General features: G+C 33.7%; 1 protein-coding gene and 1 pseudogene across 3 annotated transcripts in view; both read left to right on the forward strand.

Moving 5' to 3' along the window:
* Nucleotides 1–23,899, forward strand: part of PTPRQ (protein tyrosine phosphatase, receptor type Q) — a 179,937-nt gene that overhangs the window by 15,952 nt on the left and 140,086 nt on the right. For all 3 annotated transcript variants that reach the window (XM_023521148.1, XM_023521153.1, XM_023521158.1), the window contains exons 10-16: nucleotides 2,721–2,867; nucleotides 8,419–8,591; nucleotides 14,782–14,962; nucleotides 16,326–16,487; nucleotides 16,591–16,770; nucleotides 17,377–17,484; nucleotides 17,627–17,908. In XM_023521148.1, the coding sequence (XP_023376916.1) occupies nucleotides 2,721–2,867; nucleotides 8,419–8,591; nucleotides 14,782–14,962; nucleotides 16,326–16,487; nucleotides 16,591–16,770; nucleotides 17,377–17,484; nucleotides 17,627–17,908 (1,233 nt within the window). The remainder of the gene's footprint in view (nucleotides 1–2,720; nucleotides 2,868–8,418; nucleotides 8,592–14,781; nucleotides 14,963–16,325; nucleotides 16,488–16,590; nucleotides 16,771–17,376; nucleotides 17,485–17,626; nucleotides 17,909–23,899) is intronic.
* On the forward strand, nucleotides 11,487–11,605 carry LOC111730106 (annotated as a pseudogene).

Below are 23,899 nucleotides of genomic sequence, written 5' to 3' on the forward strand. Positions count from 1 at the left end.
GAATTATATGGACCGTCAGGTAAGTCTTAATTAATTTTGTGTTTACTTTTTGGAGTAAGAAGTATACAGAATATGTTACTGGTTTCAAATTTCTTCAAGTATCAAACTCCTTTTAAAAGATCCTATAATTGAATCAAATAATTGAAAAGTAATAATTTTTTGTTTAAAACCATAAATATAAGAATGGCAAAACACTATCCATGTTCCCTATTTGATGAGGGAGGGCTAAAAAATGACATGGGACCACTCAAGAAGTGTTAGAGGAGATACCTGTCTTCAAATATTTGAATAAGAAGACCATGGCTCACTCTCATTGCAAATATACTTATAAAGAACATCTTTGTGAACAAGCAGGACTCGAGCATTTGCTTATCAGATATTTTGAGGGATTCAAACACTATATAATTGGAAATTAATTAAGTAAAATCTAAAATTCTTTTCTAATCTGAGATTTTATAGTTCTATGAAAGAAGTTAAATTCAAATAGTAATGAAATAACATAAACTCACATATTAGCATTTATTTGGGAGAATTATTCATTTTGAAACTTCTATGAATCTATCATGAATATATGAGTAACCATTATTTTTCATCCTTAATTGCCTTATGTTCTTAAAATTCTGAAATATTTTCAGTTTCTAAAAGTCTTTTCTTTCCCTCCCAACCTCTTCCCATCCCCCATACATAGAAACAAAGGCGGTACACTGACATACCTTTTCTACCTGGTATTATTTTTTTAAAGGTTGACAAGGTACTCCTTCATCTGTAAGTCTGATAAATCAAGTAAGATGATGCATTTAGTAATGATTACAGTTAACAACTTGGAAGTTGATAGAAATATTGACAAGAGCAGTTAAGATGGGGTATGGGGGTAAATGCCTGACTGGAGTGGATTTAAGAGAGAATGGGAGAAGAGCATTGAAACAGTGGGTAACAGACAACTTGAGTTTTGATGCAAAGTGAAGCAATGAAAGGGAGCAGAATGGGGATGCGGATAAAAAGAGTTAACAGGTTTATTTTCAGAAGGAATATATAAGTATGTTTTTGGCTGCTATGAATGTGGACAAAAAATAATGACATAGGAAAGATAAGAATTACTGGAAAGATATCTTTGTGTAGGCAGAGGGTGAGATCCTTTGCTCAATGTAGGGATTGGTTTGAGATTAAAATGTAGATGATTCATCCATAGTAGCAGGGTATAAGGCAGAGTATATGGGTACAGAGGCTAGTTATTTATGTTATAGATAATTATGTTGGTGAGACTCTATGGCAGATCTTTTCTGATTGATTTATTTTTTTCAATGGAATGAGAAGCAAGATTGTCAACTGGAAGTGATGATAGAGCAGAAAGATTTTGAAGTCTGAAGAGGGAAGAGAAAGTGTAAAATAATCATCTAGAAGAGTAGAGAGTGATTAAACTATGGAAATTAAGTAAGGTACCAGGCATCATTAAGGGCTCATTTGCGGTGTGATAATAAATAAAGTGATATCACTCAGAGTGGATTTTTGTTTTTCCTCAGGTCCCTTCAATAAGAGAAGGGCAAGGGAGTTGAAGGCTTGTGTAAGGCAGTGATTATAATTGACAGACAATAATATTGAGGGTAGGCACACAGTAGAAGTCAGTTGGTGAGGAAGCAAACAAAATACAATAAAAGAGGTGGTAAGATCAATGGATTGGAGCTCCCAATGGACTTAAAAGAATTGTTGGTTCAGGGTACTTGAGTAAGAGACCAGGAAAGTGGAAAGAATGGTCAGAGAGAGTTGAATGAAATTGACATTATGGAGAATTTGCAATTAGTGGTAATGGTGATGTCCAAGTTATGACCATGAGGAAGTGATTGAAGTAGGGTAGAGGACTAGATTATTTAAGAAGAGCTCAAAATGGTTAAGGATTATCTCTAGGGATATTAAAATCGCCACTAATTAAGATGGTAGCATTAAAGAAAGTGATATTGCACCAGGAACAAAACCATCCAGAATAAGGGTGAGTGACCCTGGGGTTAGAGATCGCTATGATGATGAGAGCTAGTGGATGTCACTGATGACATGAAATTTAAAGCTGCAGGCTTTTATAAAGAGGGAGCTAAAATAGTCTAAGACAGGGTAATGAGGAGCAAAGAGAACACATACCACACCTGAGGGCCTAAGTCACTTGAGGGCTTCAGGAAAATTAGACCATCACCATTCAGGATGGCTGCAGAGGAATAGAAACAGTGTTCTTAGAGTTTCAGCTAGAGCAAGATGGTGAAAGAACTATTCAGTGGTAAAGTTGAGGATTTAAAGAATTTTGATGATAGACTAAAGAATTTTGCTCAAAAGGTAAACTAAAAATACTTTCTAAACTTATCTTTTATAGAAGATAATGAGAATATTTAGCATATTGATTGACTAAATTTGAGTATTTGGTTTTATATTGGTGAATCTAATGTGTTCCATTTAAATATGTAAAAAATAACATGGTAATTGAACAGGACTTTATAATTTAATAAAAGTCATTTTAAACACCGGAAGATTTTCATCTTCTTTCTGTTGTTTTCATTAAATCGATATCAATCTCTACTAAGCTAAATGTTTAAATATGTTCACTTTTAAAGTTGTAATAACAAACATTAGTGCTTAGGTTAACACTTTAATTGCTGCCCTTGGCTCTATACTTGAATGTGAGAATGATTACATGATTGATGAGAAAATAATCCACAAGTATCTTTTGATTTTTGCAGGACGGATTTTGGATAACAGCACAAAAGACCTTAAGTTTGCATTCGCTAACCTAACACCATTTACAATGTATGATGTGTATATTGCGGCTGAAACCAGTGCAGGGATTGGACCCAAAACAAATATTTCAATATTCACTCCTCCGGAAGGTAAGAACATCTCCTTTTGTTTGTTAATGGGATACTTTTGCTCTGCTTGGAAATTTTATTACATTGGTTAAACATATTAAAAGCTCTTTGGTTTATATTTACTTAAGTCATGTTATTTCCTTATCAGATGACTGCTTAATACATTCTGAACATATATTCCTCAGAACACTAAACCCACAGCATACTTCATAAGAGGCACCAAAGATGAGGCAAGGTTAGGAAACACTACATGCCTGTTAGAGATTCCAATGAATATTGACAAAACCTCAAGGAATCTTAAACAAACACACTTAACATTGTTTAACTCACATTATTTAAAGTAGAATGTATATTTTTTCAGACTAATGTTCAGAGGAATCTATAAATCCCCAATGTCTATAAGAAAATATGTTTATAACCAAAAGGGCGTGCTAAGCAAGTAAGGAATCTAAATACAAATAATACAAATTTACTAGCATATACTGAATTTATTAAAATAATATTTCTCCTAAAGAAAATTTTTTATTTGTTTGTATTAAACATCACAGTTTTACGCTAACCACCATGTTTAAAAAATGTTACCATACCATTTCATAACATATTTTCTTGGCCTACACTAAACTTGCTAAATGTCTTCATTTCTATTTATGGACTATAATTATTGAGAAGAAAACAGTAATTTTTTTTTTACAACCACATCGACACTTGAAAAAGTTTCCAGATTTTCCTTGTGTGATAGCTAATGTATAGTAACTTGTAAATTACACATGCGTGTATATGTATGTGTGCATGCGCACGCTCACACTGAAGATTGGTTATACATTCATCAAATCAGTTCATTCAAGTGTTTGACCATTAGAGGGCAGCAGTTATTAGGGAATTTTGGACTTCTCCCCTTCAAAGAACAATTAAACCTTGATAATATTTTGCTGTTGAAAGAACTTAAAAATCATATTTTACATCATTTCAAATAAAAATCCTAATGCGTATATAGTTGTAATACTTCAATTAAGAAAGAGATATATACTCATAAGCAAAATGTTCTTTTTTCATCTTAAAAATTTTTCTTTGTGTTTCTATCGGAAGAGTCTTAGCTTTCTGTCTTCACCATTAGATCTTAAATTCCCCCCTCGCCCCACCTCCCGCACACCACCCCCCTCCCCCGCCCCAGCCCCGTCTCCACCTAAAAACTACTGTTAAGCATTTCCAAGAAAGCTAGACTGATTCTGATTTATGGATAGCTGTCAAGCACAGGAGAGCAACCCCACCCTCATCAGACTAGAGCCCTTGAGTTTAGTCTCAGAAGCATTTTCTCAACCAACCCAATTGACGAACTAATTCTATTTTTATGTTAAACGATTAAACAAATTCAGAACTTTTGCCTTTTTTTAAGTAGAGCCAATTTTTTTGCTTCTAATTTGAATTCACAATTTAAGATGATAGTTTTATTGTCATCATTCTTGGCTTAGAGCATTTGCCAAAAATAGAGATATAGATAGTACATTGCTGCACACATTGCCATATTGTTGATTTTAGGTATCATTTTAACATCCACTTCCCTTTTTAAATTTCTTCATTTTTTAATTCATAAAATAGTAGGTCAAAACTTAAGGACATTATTCAATATATTTCACATGCATTATTTTGAATAGATGACTCTATTTGCACCGTATACTAAAAAATTTATCCTGAGTTTCATCTTATTATCTTCCTTCCTGAATTTTTCACTGTATAGACCACATCCAGTTGGATCTCAGGAGGGTTCATTAGCAACAGGTGGGCTTCACAAAGGGCAGAGTGGCATGATTCTTACCTCTGCATTACAGCCTTCCTCCATGCAGTTCTCGCCTTGGGAAGGGCTTCACTGGACTACTCTGGCAAATGAGGTGAAGGGAGCTTTCTACTTCTGACCACACTAATTACTCCTGGTCCAATTAATTAAAACTTCGTAATATAGAAATCTTTAAACTATATGAGTATACTCTAGTAACTCATTAGGACTATGTACTTTCATTTAAAGTTGATATTTTAATTTGATATGATTCTTCTTCATTTATTAATACAACATGGTTCTTTGCTTTCTAATTACGGTTATTCAATTTGTTTTCTTTTCCATATTTAAAAGTAGACTATAGTCTATTTAAAAATTCATTAGGATAAGCTTTTAAATTAATGTCTTTTAAAACAACTGGAGTTCTAATGAATCTCTAGATATTCATAGAAAAATGTTGAAAAACCTCTAATAATAGAAAATAATATATGATATTATGTTATAATGGGGCTGATTTCATCAACACAGAATATATGGTCCACAGTCTACTTTTATAATAATAAAAAAAATCAACATCATGTTTGTTATAGCAGTTGTATATATTTCATAAGATTCCTACATTCTCTTAATATTTTTCTAAACAGCTTTTCACATAGGCATGAAAAGGAGATGATTTTGGAAAAAACTGGTAATTTAATAATCTCCAATGTTGCAAAATGTCATAGAGTTACCTATCCCAAAATGAGACAGTTACTGAATATAATATAGACAAAGGCATTTTCTTATTATTTGTATAGGAGTTAAAAAACTCTTAAGAAAACTTTGTTGCTTTAATATCCCCTAGTAATTTTTCTATCACTAGTGTCACATATCTTGTAAGGGAGTTAGCATCATTTCTTAAAAGCAAAAGTATTGCAATCCATATTTATTTCCCCATAAGTAGACTATAGAAGTGAAGCCTTTTGTCTTCAGTGATTTCAATTTGCTGCTTTCTGTAAATGGTAATAAAATCTTTCATAGGGAAATCACTGAGAGACTGTCAACTTTGTGTTTTTCCAGATTCTCAATGACTTATTTTTCAATAATTTTTTTTTCAAAATGCATACAAAGTTTAATTTACTCCATAATGGCAAAAATTATTTTAATGTATTTTCTTTACCCAATGCCATTTGTCTCCAAAGTTAAAATCATTTGAAAAATTTTTTACCAATCATTGCCTACTCTGTTTTTTATTTATTAGTAAAATTTATAGATGTATTGCCTTGAGAATGATTATTTAGGTAGTTCCTGTCGACAGCACCTTCAGAGTTGATGCTGAACCGTGAATAATTGCCTTGTGTGTTTGATTTTCTTTAGTTAATTTGGAATCAATATTAAAGGAGTTTGATCTAATCCACACTTCTCTGGTTTCCCCATAAGAATTTGTGGTGTAACGGATCAAGTATCTTTCTAAAGACAAGATACAATGCTGTCTACTTCATTTCCTTTATGCCCTAAGCTTTTTCTTCTTTTATAAGAATAAAAAGAAATACATTTACGGTTATTCTTGGACAAGTTTGGGGTGCATTTTTAGGACAATATAGAAACATTTAATCTTTACTTGAATCATAATTTTAGGCATTAGTATTGGGGCAATACTTATTGTTATGTTAAAAATATCTTCTAAATTAGAAGATAAACTGTCTGCTACTGTTCTTAAGGTTGACTAACTAAGATGTTATGCAGTACTGACTAAGGCTTCATCTGCATAGGGACTCAAAATAAAATGTTAAAGAAAAGTGGAATGGGAGCATTGCTATTTAAATGGCTGAGTTATTTTCACACTACAGAGTCAATTGGAAAATTCCTCTGCTCTTGAAAAATGTGTATTGGTAAACATGATGATAAAACATAAGCTCTGGTACGACATATATTAATGAAATAAAACTTGTACAAGAGGTGACCTGTGCAAAATGCCTCATTCGTCTTATTTCCTCCTCTGTCCTCAGGGGCCTAGAACAGTGATCATATGAAGAGTGCTCAGTATGTTGAATGATGAATGAATGAATCAATGATTGTAGAGTTCTAGCCTAAAACTCTTCCTCCATCCTTTAAGATCAAACTGTTATTCTTTTAGATTAGAACTCATATGGGGAGAGCAATATGAAGAATTATCTTTCTATACAGAGATATATCGAAATGGTTTTAAGAAAGAGGGTTCAAAAAATTAGCAAAATACAGGTTTTTATCCATGTTGTATTTATTTCCCAGTTTTGAGCACAGCTTTTTCCCATGATAGACATTAGAATCTTGACTGCAATAGCCAAGTAAGATGCTCTTCAGCTAGAAAGAGGCATTTATTCATCTAGCCATTAACTACTTCAAAAACATTTAGAAATACTTATATTCTTACAATATCTAGGGGCCTTTTAAAATGGTTACTTCATACAGACAAAGAAGAAAACTTTTAATCTATTGGATGAAAGCTCCATACAGTTTACTACATGATTAACTTAAGCATAATTATGTTCACAAATTATAAATAATATTTACAGATGTGACATTAATTTTCAATTCCTTTGTGTCATCTTAAAAGACAACAGAGTCATTCTCCATTTATATTATACTCTTAATATGTCTAGTCTAAGTGGAACTTTCTAAACCTATAGTAATGTGAAATATATCAGCTTAAGAAAATAAATTTAATGTGTTACTGTAACCCACCCCTCCTTTGGAGGAACTTTAAACATACCTTTTGTTTCTGTGCGGTTATAGTCCTTTTGGGCGTGACCCACTTATTTCAAGGAGGACCTTGAAGCATACTTTAATAAATCTTACTTTTCCTAAATCTCGTGATCTTATCGATAATTCTTTGCTGAGCTGGCCAAAAGAACCAAGGGACCCCTTAGTACTTCTGGGGTAACGACAGATTTTAGATCTCCCCAATGGTAATGTTACCACATCCTGAACATAAGGATATGACAGATTTTTATGTCATAATTTTCTTTCTTGGACCAACATTTTATAAATTCTCTTGAACCATTTGTTCCTTACAGTAACCTTGACTAGTAATAGGAACAATAAAATTACACCCATTTTATAGATAAGGAAACGGAGGATGCAGGGATGAATTGGCTATTCATAATCACATATTGAGTTATAAACAAAAATGTAGACAAAAGCCCAAGGTGTGTTTATCATTGATCTATTACTCCTGTGGCACAGGTTTTCTAGATGTTGCTCTTAGTGACTTTATAGTTAGAATTTGTTTAAGTACTTGGTGCTTTATCTTAAACCAATTGTTAGTTTGTCCCTGTTTTTCTTTACTGCAAAGAGTAGGGGCACCTAAAACTTGAACTCACCTAATTAATTTGTAAAATCAGTAGATAAAAATTAATCAACTCTTCAAACAATTTCATGTAATAAATTAAAAGATGGCTTAATTGAATTTACCAACTACATTTCATTACATTTAAAGTCTTCTAGATATTATTTTTTGACATGTTGTTATAATTTTTATAAAGCCTTCAAGGTTTCTACTGGGCATTAATCATCCCTAAACAGATTTCTCCGAGAAGTTATTTTTATTAATGAATTTGTTTAGAACAAATGTGATAACATTTTGATTTGAGAAAGTTATTCCAAGTTATTCATTTTTGAGAAGAATATATAGAAATTTAACTTTAAATAGTCATATATTTAAAGAATCTTATACATATTAATTATTAATAAATTAGTAAATCATTAAGGGAATTTTTTAAAAATTGAAAATGTATTTTTTAAGTTCCCCCTCCTTATTTCTATTTCTATTTTTATTTTCAGCTCCAGGTGCAATATTCGATTTACAGCTTGCAGAAGTAGAAGCCACACAAATAAGAATTACGTGGAAGAAACCACAACAACCAAATGGAATCATTAACCAATACCGAGTAAAAGTGCTAGTTTCAGAGACAGGAGTAATTTTGGAAAACACTTTGCTCACAGGAAAAGATGAGGTATTGCACTTTCATTTTACATCATGGTGAGCCCTTTCTATTTGGTTCTGGCACTGATAACTTGGAAGATTTGCCAGCACTCTGACATAAAATATTTGACAAGGTTTATAGTAGAATATAAAGTAAATTTGGGCCATGTTGATAATCTAGCTGAATCATATCTCATTTTTGGACATATATTATTAGTTAAGTGCTATTATTCTTTTTCAGCATATGGAAAATGTTAATTGAACAATTAAGCAGGACTAAAGGTACTTCCTTAAGGGAATATTATTATGGTAATTCAGTTAATGAATTGTTTGGAAACTCCTATTATGATTTAAATACTTCTAAGGTTGTGCTTGCAATTTGAAACAGTTGCCAATAAAAGTCACAGTAATTTGAGCAGCTGACGACAAATGATTATATCTGTTTAGTCTTAGGAAGCTGAATTTCTCAGAGCTGCCTTGTTAAAAAACAGAGTGCATTTTATTAAAGAAATCAAATAACTAAATAAAAGATTAAAAAATTCCATAGATATAAAATAAGAGGACAGTGTTTTGCTTCTATTCACACTAGAATTCTTATTTTTTCCCTTTGTTTCTGTTAGGAAGTACAGGCAACACTGATTTCCCTTTACTGTTTTTATTCACCTCGCCCAGCCAGCTGTTCACCTGGGAGGACCCCTAAGCCTCCACACTTGTCAAATCCAGTCGTTGGCTGCTTCCTGGGCACACAAAGAATAAACATACTTAAAACCAGTGAATACAGCTGAAGGACTAGCTTGGAGGCACTACCGGTGATGGTTTTTCAGCAATTGGCTTCTACTGCTATGGTTCAAAATCAGTGCTTCTTCTAATTGTGCTGTTATTTTTCACACGTGTATTGTTCACTCTATTTCTGGTCCCAGCCTTCCTCTATTTCTGGTGTCTATTTGAAAGTTGGCCTTATAATGTGCTCAATGCACTCTGGCCACTCAGGTCTTAGTATTCCAAGTTGTTCATCATCTCCGTACTAGGGCTAAATTTTAATCCTATGTTGACTCCTTTCTTCTGTGCAAAAGATACTGAGTTATGCTTTCTCTGAAATTCAGGCAAAGGGCAAAAGCTTAACCCTTTTGCTCCCGCTGAGAGGTCAAATTAGATACTTAGCTTTTTTAGGCCTAGGTGACAAGGCCTAAAATTCTATAGCCTAGGTGACAAGGCCTAAAATTCTCCCACTTCTGCTAATGACACCTATTGAATGGCCAGACATACCTGTTTTTCTCTTGAAGTAAAGAGGTTCTAGAAAGGCTTCTTTGTGATTCTGCCTCTGTCTGTATGATCTTCAATCCCTGTGCCATAGTACAAAGAACATGAGCTTTGGATCTGTATAAATCTGGGTTTATATCCGTATTTGATCACTTACTGGGCTGTGCAAAGCGTGGAACTAAGAAGCATGATGCTTGGTTTAAATCTTGGTTCGGCCTTTACTGATGATTTAACCTTGGGGAAGTTGGCCCAACATCTCTTAACTTCAGTTTCCTCTTCTTTAAGATAAGGATTATAAGAGTTCCTGAAACAAATAGTTGATAAAGAGGATTTAATGGATTAATGTGTGTAAAGAACTGAGAACTGTATGTGGCATGTAGTAAGTGCTGTGATAAATAGTCGTGACCTGTTATGATTATTAATCATGGCATTTGACCATTCACCTTGGTTGGCACTCAATATTAGTTTCTTTATCCTCTCTCAAATAAAGGAAACATACTTCTATCTATTTTTGTGACAGTATCTTTCTTTATTAGATCAGGCCCATAATTGATATTTCTGTTTCCTCATGTGACTAGTGTTTAGGCTCACCTATCAGGTGGTTGATGTGGGGAGACAGGTATGGGAGAGGCTCTAAAACCAAATGAACAAGAGTCCTAGCCCTGGCTCTGCACTGTTCTAGCTATATGACCTTGGACAAGTCAACTTTTGGATACTTGGTACCTTCATTTTTTAAGTGGGGCTTATATACACCCACCTTACAAAGTACAGATTACATGAGATGACAGATAAAGCCTCTGGCTTAGTGTATTCATTTATTATCCTTTTCCTTGACCTTGGTACCTTTCATAGGATAAGGACTTTTTCCTTCCATTCATTCTTAAACTTCTCTAAGTGTAGCCTTCACACTCTGTCTCAAGAATTCTTTAAATCCTTGAAATCTTGTTAGAAGTCACCAATGACTTCCTAAGTATCAAATAAGTGGTTACATACTCAGTGTTTTGGCAGGTTTCATTTCCTTTTGGCTATAGAATTGAGGGCCTAGTTTCTTGCTAGCTCTTGACTGGAGACAACCCTAATTGTAGCTCATGGAGCTCTGGCACAGTTTCTTTCCATATGGACTTTTTCAAAATGGCCATTGATTTCATCAAGCCAGCAAAGAGTCTGTGAAATGTAATCATAGGAGTGACATATCATCACCTTTGCCTTATTTTATTGGTTAGATACAAACCACAGATCCCGCCCAGTTCAAGACAATGTGATTATACAGGACCATGAACAATAGGGAGTAGGGATAATGGGGGACCACCTGAGAGGCAATCCTCCACACTCTCTCGGTGTACTATTTTATATTTCACATACTGATTACAATAATTTTCCCAGCTTAAACGTATTATTTAAGTTAATAAAAGTAGTCAAATAAGAATTAAGAATAGTTGGGGAACGTATATCTGTATCTACTTAAGTAATCTAACGCTTCACTATCAAAGTAGGAAGTCCATAGATTTGTGTAAAATAAGTGAGTCTTAATAGCATGTTATTTAGTGATTTTAGGAGTATACACCATAAAAACTGAAAACAGAAGTGATCAGGAAAGTATGGACAGAGATTTTCATTGTAAATTCTTCATCACTTCTTGATTTTTGTTATAGCCATATGCATACATGATAACGGCCATGCTACCCTGAACAAGCCCGATCCTGTCTGATCTCTGAAGCTAAGCAGGGTCGGGCCTGGTTAGCACTTAGATGGGAGACCACCTAGGAAGACCAGATGCTGTAGGCGTGAAAAATAAAAAAATAAGGGATTTTAACTGACAAGGTCCTTGCAATCTGTGAGGTCAACCAAGGGTTGCCTTGCCTAAAAAAATAAATAAATAAAAATAAAAACTTAAAAAGAAAATAGAATCAAGCCTTAAGGATTTGTTTGCCCAAATAATGTACAGAATGATAGTTATTTGTTAGGAGGTTTCCAAACATATGCTAATTTCAAACTTTTTTTTAATCATTGTTTGATGATATCATAAATTATATTATGATCTATAGTAATATATAGAAGCATTTCTTAAGAAAAAACAAAAATTTTTATTAATTCAATTCAGCATATTTCAAATGACTCTAAATTGGTAGACATAATAGGGTTTGTTTTAAATAAAATCAGATTAACTATAATAAAGATTATTACATACAGAATAAAGTTGGTTTATTCAGGTGGATTAGGAATTCAACTCTAATTCTTTCACATAAATTCCAAAGATTCCTGGGTAGTTTATGAGAGGCCTTTTATGTTGATGTACTGTGACATTCCCAGACCCAATTATTGTCAAATAGGAGTGATTTTGTTCTCTAGGAGCAAATTTGGAAGTTTTGGAAGACATTTTTCAAATGTCACAGCTGGGAGGATGCTTCTAGTGGGTAGAGGCCAGGGATGCTACTAAACTTCCCATAGTGTATACAACAGCTCCCTACAACAAAAAAATTGCCTAACCCCGAATACCAGTAGTGCTGAGGGTGAGAACTCTGGACCAACTCAATGAAGCTAAAGCTTTTGGAATTTGCAGCAGGCCTTTTTCCCCTTGTGTTTTCTTTATTTCCACTTCTGCTTCTCATTGCCCTTTCCCATTACTCCTTCAAATTCTGATTCTTTCACATCATTTTGCTCTTAAGATTCTTTTCTTTTTCATTCTTTAAAAAACCTGACTAATATCTAATGCTTTCTTTAGAGAAGCAAAGTATGAGAAATATCGCGACATGACACACTCGGTGATAATTAGTAACATTCTGGGTTATTACAAAACCACTGCTCAAATCATTGCCTGAGTTAGGGAGTGTCTTTCCAATGAATACCAGAATTTGAGAGAATTTCAGAAGTATTCGTGTCAATTTTTACATTGAAATGGCAATATGTCAACAGAGATGCTTAACTTTGTTAATTGATGGGATACTATGGTTTACTCTCAATAATTTATCTGACATGGGTATAAGATATTGAGAGACTTAAAGCAAAATCATAGTTCTTTGTACTACCTCATTGTACCTTCTATAGTGGTTTATGCATAGTAGATTTTCAGAGTGGCTGATTGATAGTGGAAACAGCTGTGTGGTTCAGGCATAAACTATTGACTGAAATACCAGAGCATCTCTGAATTATGTGTCTGTGATTCATGCCCTCCACTATTTCCCTGTGGAGGCAGAGCTGAGATGAGCTGTTGGAAGCTCATCTCCAGAGTTCCCTCTCCAGAGTTCTTTATCACAATTTTTTTAGAGTAAATCTTATAGGTGTCCTCCTGCTTTTCATCACAATAATTTTCTGGCTGAAGGTGTAACAAGATAGATAACTTTATTTCAAAAATATTATTTGGAGGGTTGGAAATTCTCTTAAATTTGTTTTTTATTCTTTTATGTCTGAGAAAAGGTAATATTTAAATGGCCTGTCTTTGTAGATAATTAAATAAGTAATCTGCCTTAAAATGTCTTGCCTTCCTGAGATTTTTCCTGAGCATCTACTATTTTTTTCAAAATACTATGTTTTTTATGTTAATAAGAAATAAAAAACCTGCTTTTGACTCAAGAGTAAAGACAACTCCAAAACATGTAGGATAATTAAAAGACAGATATACCAAAAATTATAAATAGATAAAATCTATATTATGAATTAAAAATGTTTTGGAGGTGAATTTTGAAGCAGAACTTATAATGTTTTCTTTTTTTTTCAAAACTTTTATTTGGAAAATTTTGAACAGGCCTAAAAGTAGAGAAAAGAATATAATGGGCCCCCATTTACCCATCACCTAGGTTGAATAATTATCAACATTCTGCTGTTCTTGGCCTCAGCTGTCTGTGTTGTTGCTGCTGCTGTGGACGTATTTTAAAATAGATTCCAGATTTCACATCATTTTGCTCCTATATGCCTAAGTAGGAATCTCTAAAAAACATGGACATTTTAATTTATTCAATAATTCCATTACCACAACTCACAAAATTACTAATATTGTCTTGATATCATCTAATACCTAGATCAAATTGAATTTTTCCTAATTATCTTCAAAGCCTATGTTGATGGTTACATTCTAATTAGAATCAAAGGCCACACATTGCATTTGGTCGTTAAGTCTTTTAAGGCAACATTTTCTTTAATTAATGTTTAACCCTATTTTTAAGGTTGACAATCTATGCAAAATGCCTAAAACTATTTGGCCAAAACACCCTTTTCTAATTTTATTTCAAGTAGCTATGCTGTGTGGAGAGAAGGGGAAGAGTCATCTTATTATTCCAACAAAAACCTCTAAATATTCATAATCTGCTCCTGATATTTTTACTTAAATATCTGCTACTTTAGTGAACTCAACATGTGTGAAGTACATTATGGGATCTGGGAACAATCACAGTTACTTAAAATATTCCTTAGGTCCAGAGCCTTGGATAGGTCTGCTATGAACTCTGTTTGAAAACTATTGCCATGCAATTTTGTTCACGTCTGTAACTTCACTAGATCATAGATAAACTATTATTAATATATATTAAGCAGTCATGCGGGCCTCTCACTCGTGGTATACAAACAAGGATGCATAGCAAAGCAAAACACATTTTAAATAAGGCAGTATGCCTAGAACACTTACTTACCTTTATGAGGGGAAGCAGTTAAAATATTTAGTCATGAAACCTTAGCGTGAGGATGTCTAATTTTATAAAAAGCAAAGTCAGAAACAAATATCTGCTTCTTTCCATGATATAGTATTGGTCTCTTAAGATATAGGAGTGATCACGGTATGTTACAATGGTAAAGGATTTTACTAGCTTCACAATGAAGTTTCGAAATGTAAAGGAGACAGTAGTCATGGAAATAATATCTTTTTTAAAAGCATGATCCAAAGTACTAGTTTCTTAAACTAATAATTGGGTGAAGTTATTATTAAGTATAATTATTACAACCAGTCTTTGTAAATAACTATTTATTTACAGTTTATAAGTGACTCCAGAGCTCCAGAAACTGTGAACATAGTAGAGTCAATGGCAGGATTATTTGAGGGTTCAGCAGAGATATCGTCTGACCTGTACTCAATTGCTTCAGTTATGTATAACAGTTATCCACATAACAATTTTCCTGCAAGGAACAGAGCTGAAGACCAGCATTCAACAGTTGGTAGGTACAATTTTTATGTTCTGTGAAGTGTATTGAAACCACCAGTATGAGCTAGCACAGATATGAACCTTAGCTTAGAGTTCAACAAGATTATTAATGGTTCATGGGCTAGAGTCAGATATTTTTTCTTCTTTAACTGTCAGATAACCTCATGCAGCAGATGGAAATGCCACACAAGCAGGAGCTGGCCCCTCCTAACCCATTTGACCTTCCTCCTAGAGAAAGTAGCACCCTAGAGTCTCTGGCCAAGCTGCATAGACAATCAGTTATTACAGTTGCCAAAGCAGGTGTGATGAGAAGGGATTAACATATCTTCAAATCATTTACAGGCTTCGCACTCTCTGCAGCTTTTGACTAATAGGTTTTCAAATGTCACTAAAGGTAAATAGGTCAGAAAGTTACAACTCTAGTGCATGTGGTGATAAACAGGTGTAGGTGACCCCAACGACGTGGTGATGTCATTAGTGTATACACTTGCTCTTCAGGTTCAACGGATCTTATTGTTTCTAAAGGGAGAATGTCACATATAGCAAAAGTAGTTGGTTGGACAACACAGATTTAAATTATCTCTCTGGTTTTTCTAAAAAGCTAAGTGAGAAGAATATTTTTTTCCTTGCATTTTCTCTGATTTTGTATTTGTCCCATTCCAAATTTAAATTAGGTTATTTATTTTTTTATGATAGAATCTATCAAAAATATCACATTATATTCAGTATATGTTTATTTCATTTACTGATTCATTTTTTCCTGTGCAAAGAAGACTGGGGACAACATTGCAAATTAAGAGGCCTGCAGTTTATGGTACTGATGTTTCTTTAAACACTTCAAGTTTGGCCTAATTGCTAATTAACATACTGAAAGCACAAGTTCTAAATAAATTTAAAAATCTAACATTATTCGAAATCCTTATTGAGACAGATTTATGTATCAGTTATCCAAACATGCTTGCTTTAAAATATTATTGGTTTTAGCAAAGGTGTGGCGAGTCTCATTTCTGTAACTTTCACATTATAACCTAGCATTGATTTATAGCATTTCAATTTGATATTATTGCCTAGTCTGTCTTTTCAGAAAAAAATTCCTTGTTAGTCCCTTTTAGAAAGTTATATTTTTTCAAAACACTAACCTCATGTTCCAGAATAGTGTATAATAACTATCAAAATTATATTATGAGCAAAAATGTTTATAGATATTGTTGGGGAGTATTTGGCATACTATTATTATATATTTACCTTTCAAATAAAAGAGTGCATGGAAAGATTAATGCATAATGTGAAATCAGGTTTAAGATTTCATTGTGTGAGCAAAAATAATTTCAATCGTGAAATCAAACACCTTTTTTAAAGAACCTAATTTCAAATAGGAACTACATGGAACCAGTATATCACTGACGTTGCTGCTGAACAGCTGTCTTATGTTATCAGGAGACTTGTACCTTTCACTGAGCACATGATTAGTGTATCTGCTTTCACCATCATGGGAGAAGGACCACCAACGGTTCTCAATGTTAGGACACTTGAGCAAGGTAAGAATGTATTCCTTCGAAATAATTAACTGCAAGTATTGCTCTTGCACATTGTAATACTTTTTTTTTCCATTTATATTAATTGTTCATTCTTCTTTTCAAGTGCCAAGCTCCATTCAAATTATAAATTATAAAAATATTAGTTCTTCATCTATTTTGTTATATTGGGATCCTCCAGAATATCCCAATGGAAAAATAACTCATTATACAATTTATGTAATGGAACTGGATACAAACAGAGCATTCCAGATGACTACTATAGATAACAGCTTTCTCATAACAGGTAGAACAAAGTTGTTGTTGTTGTTGTTTTTTAACATATCTATTCTGGTGGAAAACATGCATCTCTCTATGCCTTAAACTCTGATGGGCATGTACTTCATCATTCCAAGTTTTGTTGTGCTATGCTGCCATGGATATCTTGAAAACTATGTGAAGAAATAACCTGATTAAATGTGTTTTCCTTTTTATTTGTCTACAGATAATAAAGTCATCAGATCACAAGTATCATAGGAATATACTTAACCCAGGGAATTTTAGTATATTGAAATAACTAAGTATTGAAGGCTTGAATGAATGAATGTGAAAATCAGCTGAAGTAAATCAGCTGGCATGGTGTTTGTGCTGAGTCATCTATACTCCTTGCAGTGTGCCAAAGATTATTTTTCAGGCTCAAATTATTGCCTTAATAATTTAGGAAAGAACTAAAACATCATTAAGATGGAAAGACCCTCAAATCCAAGGAATTTTGGGAGATGGGGATGATAAGGACACTGACTTGGGGAGCCAGTCTCCCAAATGAATTATTTTCACTATTCCTATGTCAATTGGCCCTAATCCAAGAGTGTTATTTTAAGGACTTTAAACAAATTGCCTGTTGTCCTTATAGGATTAAAGAAATATACAAAATATAAAATGAGAGTGGCTGCCTCAACCCATGTTGGAGAAAGTTTTTTGTCTGAAGAAAATGACATCTTTGTGAGAACTCCAGAAGATGGTAAGATGATCAGTTGCACTTTTAATAAAAAGAAGCAAATGGTGTTGCACGCTTATTGCCATCTACCTCATGCTGCCTTTAGTGTCTAGAGCCATAAGCATAAAAAAATACATGTATTTAAAATTTTCTTTTCTTCCCTCAGAACCAGAATCATCACCTCAAGATGTCGAAGTTATTAATGTGACGGCAAATGAAATAAGTTTGAAGTGGTTACCGCCTGAAAAATCTAATGGGATTATTGTTGTTTATGAAGTTCTCTATAAAAGTATAGATGCCTTATTTATGAAGAACACCTCAACAACAAGCATAATTTTGAGAGACTTAAAACCTTATACCCTCTATAACATTTCTGTAAGATCATATACCAGATTGGGTCATGGCAATCAGTTATCTTCTCTACTCTCTGTAAGGACTTCTGAGACTGGTAAGTTTTTGTTTGTTTGTTTAATAATACATAGTAATGAAGTAAACATGGCTGGTAATTACCATATTTTATATTTTATTTAACCTAAAACCCTTCGTTATTCCATTTAGTATAATCCAGGAATTTATTTGGTTTTTCTGGTAAAAGTATAGGAAGAGGCTTGCTGTGCTCATTTTTTAAAAGTCTGACTTTACATATAAGGGAAGTGCGAAATAAAAATAAGCAAAATTTTCAAATGAAAAAGACTTTTAGAAACCAAAGATTTTTTCCATGTGCCTGTAAATTTGAGGTTGAATAACTACTTACTTTCAAATTAGGTAAAATCAGAGACATGTAAGTATAGATTCCTATACTCTAAAGAGGTAGATGGGTAGATAAAAGTGTGGGGTAGGGGTACAGAAAGGGCGTGTATGGGGATGCCTTATGGAGGAGATAGGATTTGACCTGATCGTAAGGAGTCAGGCGGAATGGGCAGGAGGACCTTACAGAGGCCGTTGGGGGAGTGGGGACGGGGAGAATACCCCATCTAAAGGAAACAACGCAAGCAAAGAGTTACTTGTGTTTCAGTTTCAGGAATGCAAGAGCAAACAGCACAAAGCAATACATTTTGCCCAATGATTTTTGTTTATTGTTTTAATTGTGTTTATAATCATACATAGGAGCATCACTGTTAGGCTACTTATGTAATGTATGATGAGAATTGAGAACTAAATTTAAAGTGACTCTTTTATTCCTACATTTAGAAAAATACATATTTATTGACTACCTAATGGCTGAACCACATGGAATTTCTATTCCTATAGGTTATAATGGCCAAATATCAGCAACTTCATATGGCTTAGCCAGATACTATACACAAGGCCCTATCGCTGACCTTGAGGATCTAAGAGTCTAGTAAAGCAGCTTACCTTTGAGTGAAAATATCTTCTTGAGATTGGTCACAGAAATTAATAAAATGAGACGACACAAAAGAGCCCATAGAGAATGACATTGGTCGGAATTGAAGGAATAAGAGAGTGATAAAAGTAACATCTTTTACTATCAAGATTACCCTTTAAAGTAAAACCTAATTGATATTAAACTGTATATTGTCATGTTTCATTGCTTTTACAGATATTGTACTTAAATAATGATTTTTGTGAAAAATATCTGCTCTTTACCTGACCTAATTTTATTCAATACTGGGTCAAGGAAAGAAACAAGCATGTTTTAAACACCTGCAAAGTACCATGCATGGGCTCTGCTATTGGCTTTTACAAAACTGCCTTTTGACTTCTAGTATAAAGCAGTAAAGTGTTATTATCTTCATTACCTGATGAGACACTGAGATCTGACTTCATCTTTTCAACAAATGTTTACAATATTCCAAGCCCTACTGGCAATACAACACTGTAGAAGAAACTGAATTTCTACCTGCCTAAAGTTACTGTTAATTGGTGGGTGTTTAATTGCTTAAGGTCATCCAGCTGGACTTGGAATCCAAATTTATCTGCCCTAAAGCCCATTTCCTTTTACAATACATGATGTTTTGGGAACCATCAATAAAGCTGGTAAATTATAAAATATATCTAGTATCTTTCTGTTCACTGTTGTAGTTAGTGTTGTTCTTTGGGGCTCTGCAGAGCATGAGGAAAAAAAGTAAGAACTTTCAAAGATCTCGTTGTAATATTAAACAATCACCATATTCATGAACACTTATCAGATGTTCCACTACCTAAGTGGTCTCAGCATCAAGAATGCCTAATCTTAATTGCTATCTGTAAAACAATCATTTTTTTGCTTGCTATTTATTACCTATATGCAATCTTTTACTTAGTATTTAAAAAGTAAATTTGATTTTTTATTTATTTGTTGCATGAACTTAAGTCTAACGCAGGGATAATAAGCCTTAAGTGAATATAAGACTCTAACTTGAAATGTAATTTAAAATGAGAATTTTAGTTTTGAAAGTCTCTTAGAAAACACACAAAATCCTTCATTTTATAGGTGAGGAGACTTCGGAATATTTGAATAAAATGATTCAAAGAGCATGGTAGATGAGAAGTAATTTTGAGACTTGGTAAGCTTCCTGACACCATTGAAGTTTCCTGAGCCAGTGAGAAAAAAAAAGAGAGAGAAGAGGGAAATAACTTATGCCAGGGTTCACTAGCACACTCACTTGGGTGAATATAATGGAGTCATTTTTACACTAGATTTTTGAGAAGCAAAAAGAGGCCTGATAATAGAGCATAGGCTGCAGTACTAAAACTCCTAATTTCAGCTCTCTGTCCTAAATTAGGATACTCTCAAAGTCTGCTCATTCTCCATCTGGATGGACACGGTAGACATTGGAATCTACATTAGTGATCTTTCCTAGATCATGTTTGCTACTATTGAGCCACCAATATAGCTCTTTTTGCAAAAGAGGAAGCTAAAATTTTAAGTAGAGTCTCAAAATGTCATTTGAAGGAGGATGTGCTCAAGAACATCTGTCTGTTACCAGGGCTTAATATTTGTATTCAATACAATAAACTCATCCTCTAGTCTTCTATAAGAAACAAGAGCCCACTTTTCAATATTATTTCATGAGAAATTGAAGAATGTGCTAAATCAGTAATGTGTTAATGCTACTAATTATAAATAGAAGTAAATTATTTGTTCGAATATTTTGTCTTGATTAGAGAATCAGAGTTTAGTAACGCTTGGAAGTAAAATACTGTACTCTTGTGCACAAGGAAGAAAGTTCAATACAGGATTGATTTCACGAGAGAGAGAAAGAGAGAGAGAGAGAGAGAGAGAGAATGTGTGTGTGTGTGTTAAGTATAGAATGTGTAGTTAGCAAAAAAACTTGAGATTAGTTTATATTTTCTCATACTTGGGTACAATAATCACATAAAGACTTTAAGTTTCCATACAAATTACCTTCGATGATCTCTATATCTTCTCTTTCCTTTTAAAGATATAACTTCCTTTACAGTAAGCCTTTAACCAAATGCCTTGAATATGTATGATTTTGATCAACGATTAGTGTATGATAATTTAGATATTGACCAAAATTTTGCATATGACTCTATAAATTTATAGTAATTAATAACATTTCTTAATTTGTCTATATAACATTAAAACTATATATGCCAAACAATCTTTCGGCATACTAAAGGTAACTTCCCACTTTCTATTTTAGTATCATCATGATTGAAATTATTTATTTTTAGTTTTTACATAGATTCAGCTTATTCCAACTAACTCTCACAATTACTTTTTATTCCTGAGTTTTCTATTTTACATAATACTTCTACAATTGGAAACACTATGCTATTTCAGAAAACTCTAAGTGCATCATCACTGTCCAAAAGTAAGTCATCAAGTCGTCTTGCTTTACTTTCCCTGAAGATCCAGCACTGGTTTTCCCCTAAGGATAAATGAATAAAAATGCAAAGGATATCAATCTGGGTCAGGGATGCATATTTATATCCTGACTACTGGTAGTAGGCCAGCAACTCCAAAAGGAAAATTTAGAAAACGCCAATGAGAATTTTTTTTAAATTAGAAATTATTCTGAGTTATAAAAATAAAGCACAGCATCACTAATTTCTTTCTTCCCCACAATTAAAAATATTCAATTTTACTTATTTTTCTTAGCTGTGAGTTTCTCTCTTATTTTTAATATATCCTGTATCATGTTGAACATATTTATTCATTCACTGAACAGATTTTTATGCATTCCATGTCATGTACTACCATTCGTAGGCACTGTGGATACAACAGTAAGACAAAATTCCTACCTCTTGGAACTTAACATTCTAAAAGGCCACAGAAAATAAGGCAATAAAACAAACAATATATATGACTTTTGGTAGTGGTAAATTTAATGAAGAAAAAAATAGGAAGGAAAGAAGAGAGTTACAGAGTAGTGAGCGGCTATTTGCGATAGAGGATTGAGAAAAGGCCTCTATGAGGATGTTATGTATGCCCAGAGATATTAACAATATATGGGATTAAATTAGATGAGGATAAGGAAAGAAAGTGTTTCATAAGGAGGAATACCAATTACCAAGTTCCTGAATTGAGAAGACACTTGATATAGTTGAGGAAGAACAACATTTTTGTCATTTAAGCAGTATTTATTATGTGGAGGGAATTAGCAGATGAAGGGAGAGAGAGATTAAGGGGGACCATGCAGATTTTCAGGTGCCAATGTAAGAAGTTTGGAGTTTAATTTTAATAGGAAGCAATTTGAGAATTATGAAACAAGAACATGGTGTGATTTGCAATTTTAGAAGGCTGCTACTGAACATGTTAGATTTCGGAGTAAGGAGATAAATCAAGATTAACAATCAGGTTTTGGTTTGAGTATTTGAGTGAATAAATATTTTCATTTACTGAGATGGGAAGCTGAGGAAAAGACAGTTTGGAGGAATGCAGGAGTCTTGTTTTGAACATGTTTGAGATACCCAAGTACCTGTCATGAAGGCAGTTGGATATATGTTTGAAAGTCAGGAAGAAGATCCAGGGTTGAATACATAATTTGGAGTCATTGCCATATCTCTGATATTCAGAATCAAGGGATGAGATAACATCACATCAGGGTGAGTGGAATAGAGATGAAAAGACACGTAAAACTATGTCCTGGGGCAATCTAACCTGTAGACTTTGAGAAGTCAAGGAGGAGCCAATCAAGCACTAAGCAAAAGTGGCCACTGAGGTAGGAAGAAAATCAGGAGAAGATCTTGTTTTGGAAGGAAAGTGAATAAGATTTTCAAGCAGAAGAAATGTATTTCCTATGTCAAATGCTGCAGACAGTGAAGTAAGATGAGGGACTGCAACTGTTTAATGATTTGGCAAGACAGAGGTCATCGATGACTTCACAACAGAAGGTTTCATGGAAAAAATATAGGAGGAAAATGCCTAGCCGACGTGAACTAAGAGAGAGTGATAGGTAAGAAAATGGATGAAATGAGTAAAGGCAAATTTGAGGAATTTTGATATAATGTGAAGAATAGAATGGAGCAATAGTTGAAAGGGCAAATAGAATTAAGAGAATTTTGGGGGCGTTACTGTGATAGATACAATCTGTGTATGTGTTCACATGTATACAAATGATAGAAATAATTCAAGAAAGAAAGAAAATGAATAATGCAACAGACAGGGATTAACTTCAAGTCTAAAGCATTTGACTAGATAGATGGAATAAAATCTAGTACAGAAGTGGAGGGCTAAGCCTTGAAAAGAAGTAAGGAGAGAAGGCAATTAAAAGAAAATTGGTAGTAGGGAGATAATGTAGTTCCCTTCTGAATATTGTTATTTTTTCCATAAACGAGTAAGTTTATCAGTTTTGAGTGAGGAGGAGGAGGAGAGTATTAGATATTTGTTGAGAGAGAAGATGGTGAAAATTTATACAACAGAGCAAGAGACTAAATTAACCAAATAATATGTAAGCTGCCAGGCAGTGAAAAAGACTCATTTGAGATTTGAGGTTATAAATTTAAATGAGGCTAGTCAGCATGGAGCAATATTTTATTCAGACGTTTTCAGCTGTTACATTGCCAATGTGGAACCATCACTGAGTTTGGTTTAAACTAAATTGGAGTTTTGCCAGGTAAGTAAGATAGAAAAATAAGTTGATGGAAATTGCTAGGGAGTGATTTTAGTGACAGACTATGGACTCTGACCTGAGTAAGTAGGATGGTGAGGACGTAAAGTGAGTGATGAACAGTGAAGATTTGATGAGAGTAAGATTGTTGGATTGGCAGTACGAGAGTCAGTAAGCTGGAAAGATAGAAGGGAGTTGCCAAAGAGGAACACTGGCAGTTACTGGTAATGACAAGGTCTCGGGTGTTGCCATGAATGCTGGTGGTTAAGGTGAAGTAGAGGAAAAGATTATTGGAATTATGGAGATCAAGAGATACAGAGTTCAGGAAATTAGACTGCTCATTTGTGTCCATGTTGGCATTTCTAAGAGTAACAGAGAGGAAGTCAGTCATCCAGGTGGTAAAATTTTTAAGATGTTTG

The sequence above is a fragment of the Pteropus vampyrus genome, unplaced genomic scaffold (assembly GCF_000151845.1).
Source record: "Pteropus vampyrus isolate Shadow unplaced genomic scaffold, Pvam_2.0 Scaffold9, whole genome shotgun sequence".
In the NCBI taxonomy this organism is placed as follows: Eukaryota; Metazoa; Chordata; class Mammalia; order Chiroptera; family Pteropodidae; genus Pteropus; species Pteropus vampyrus.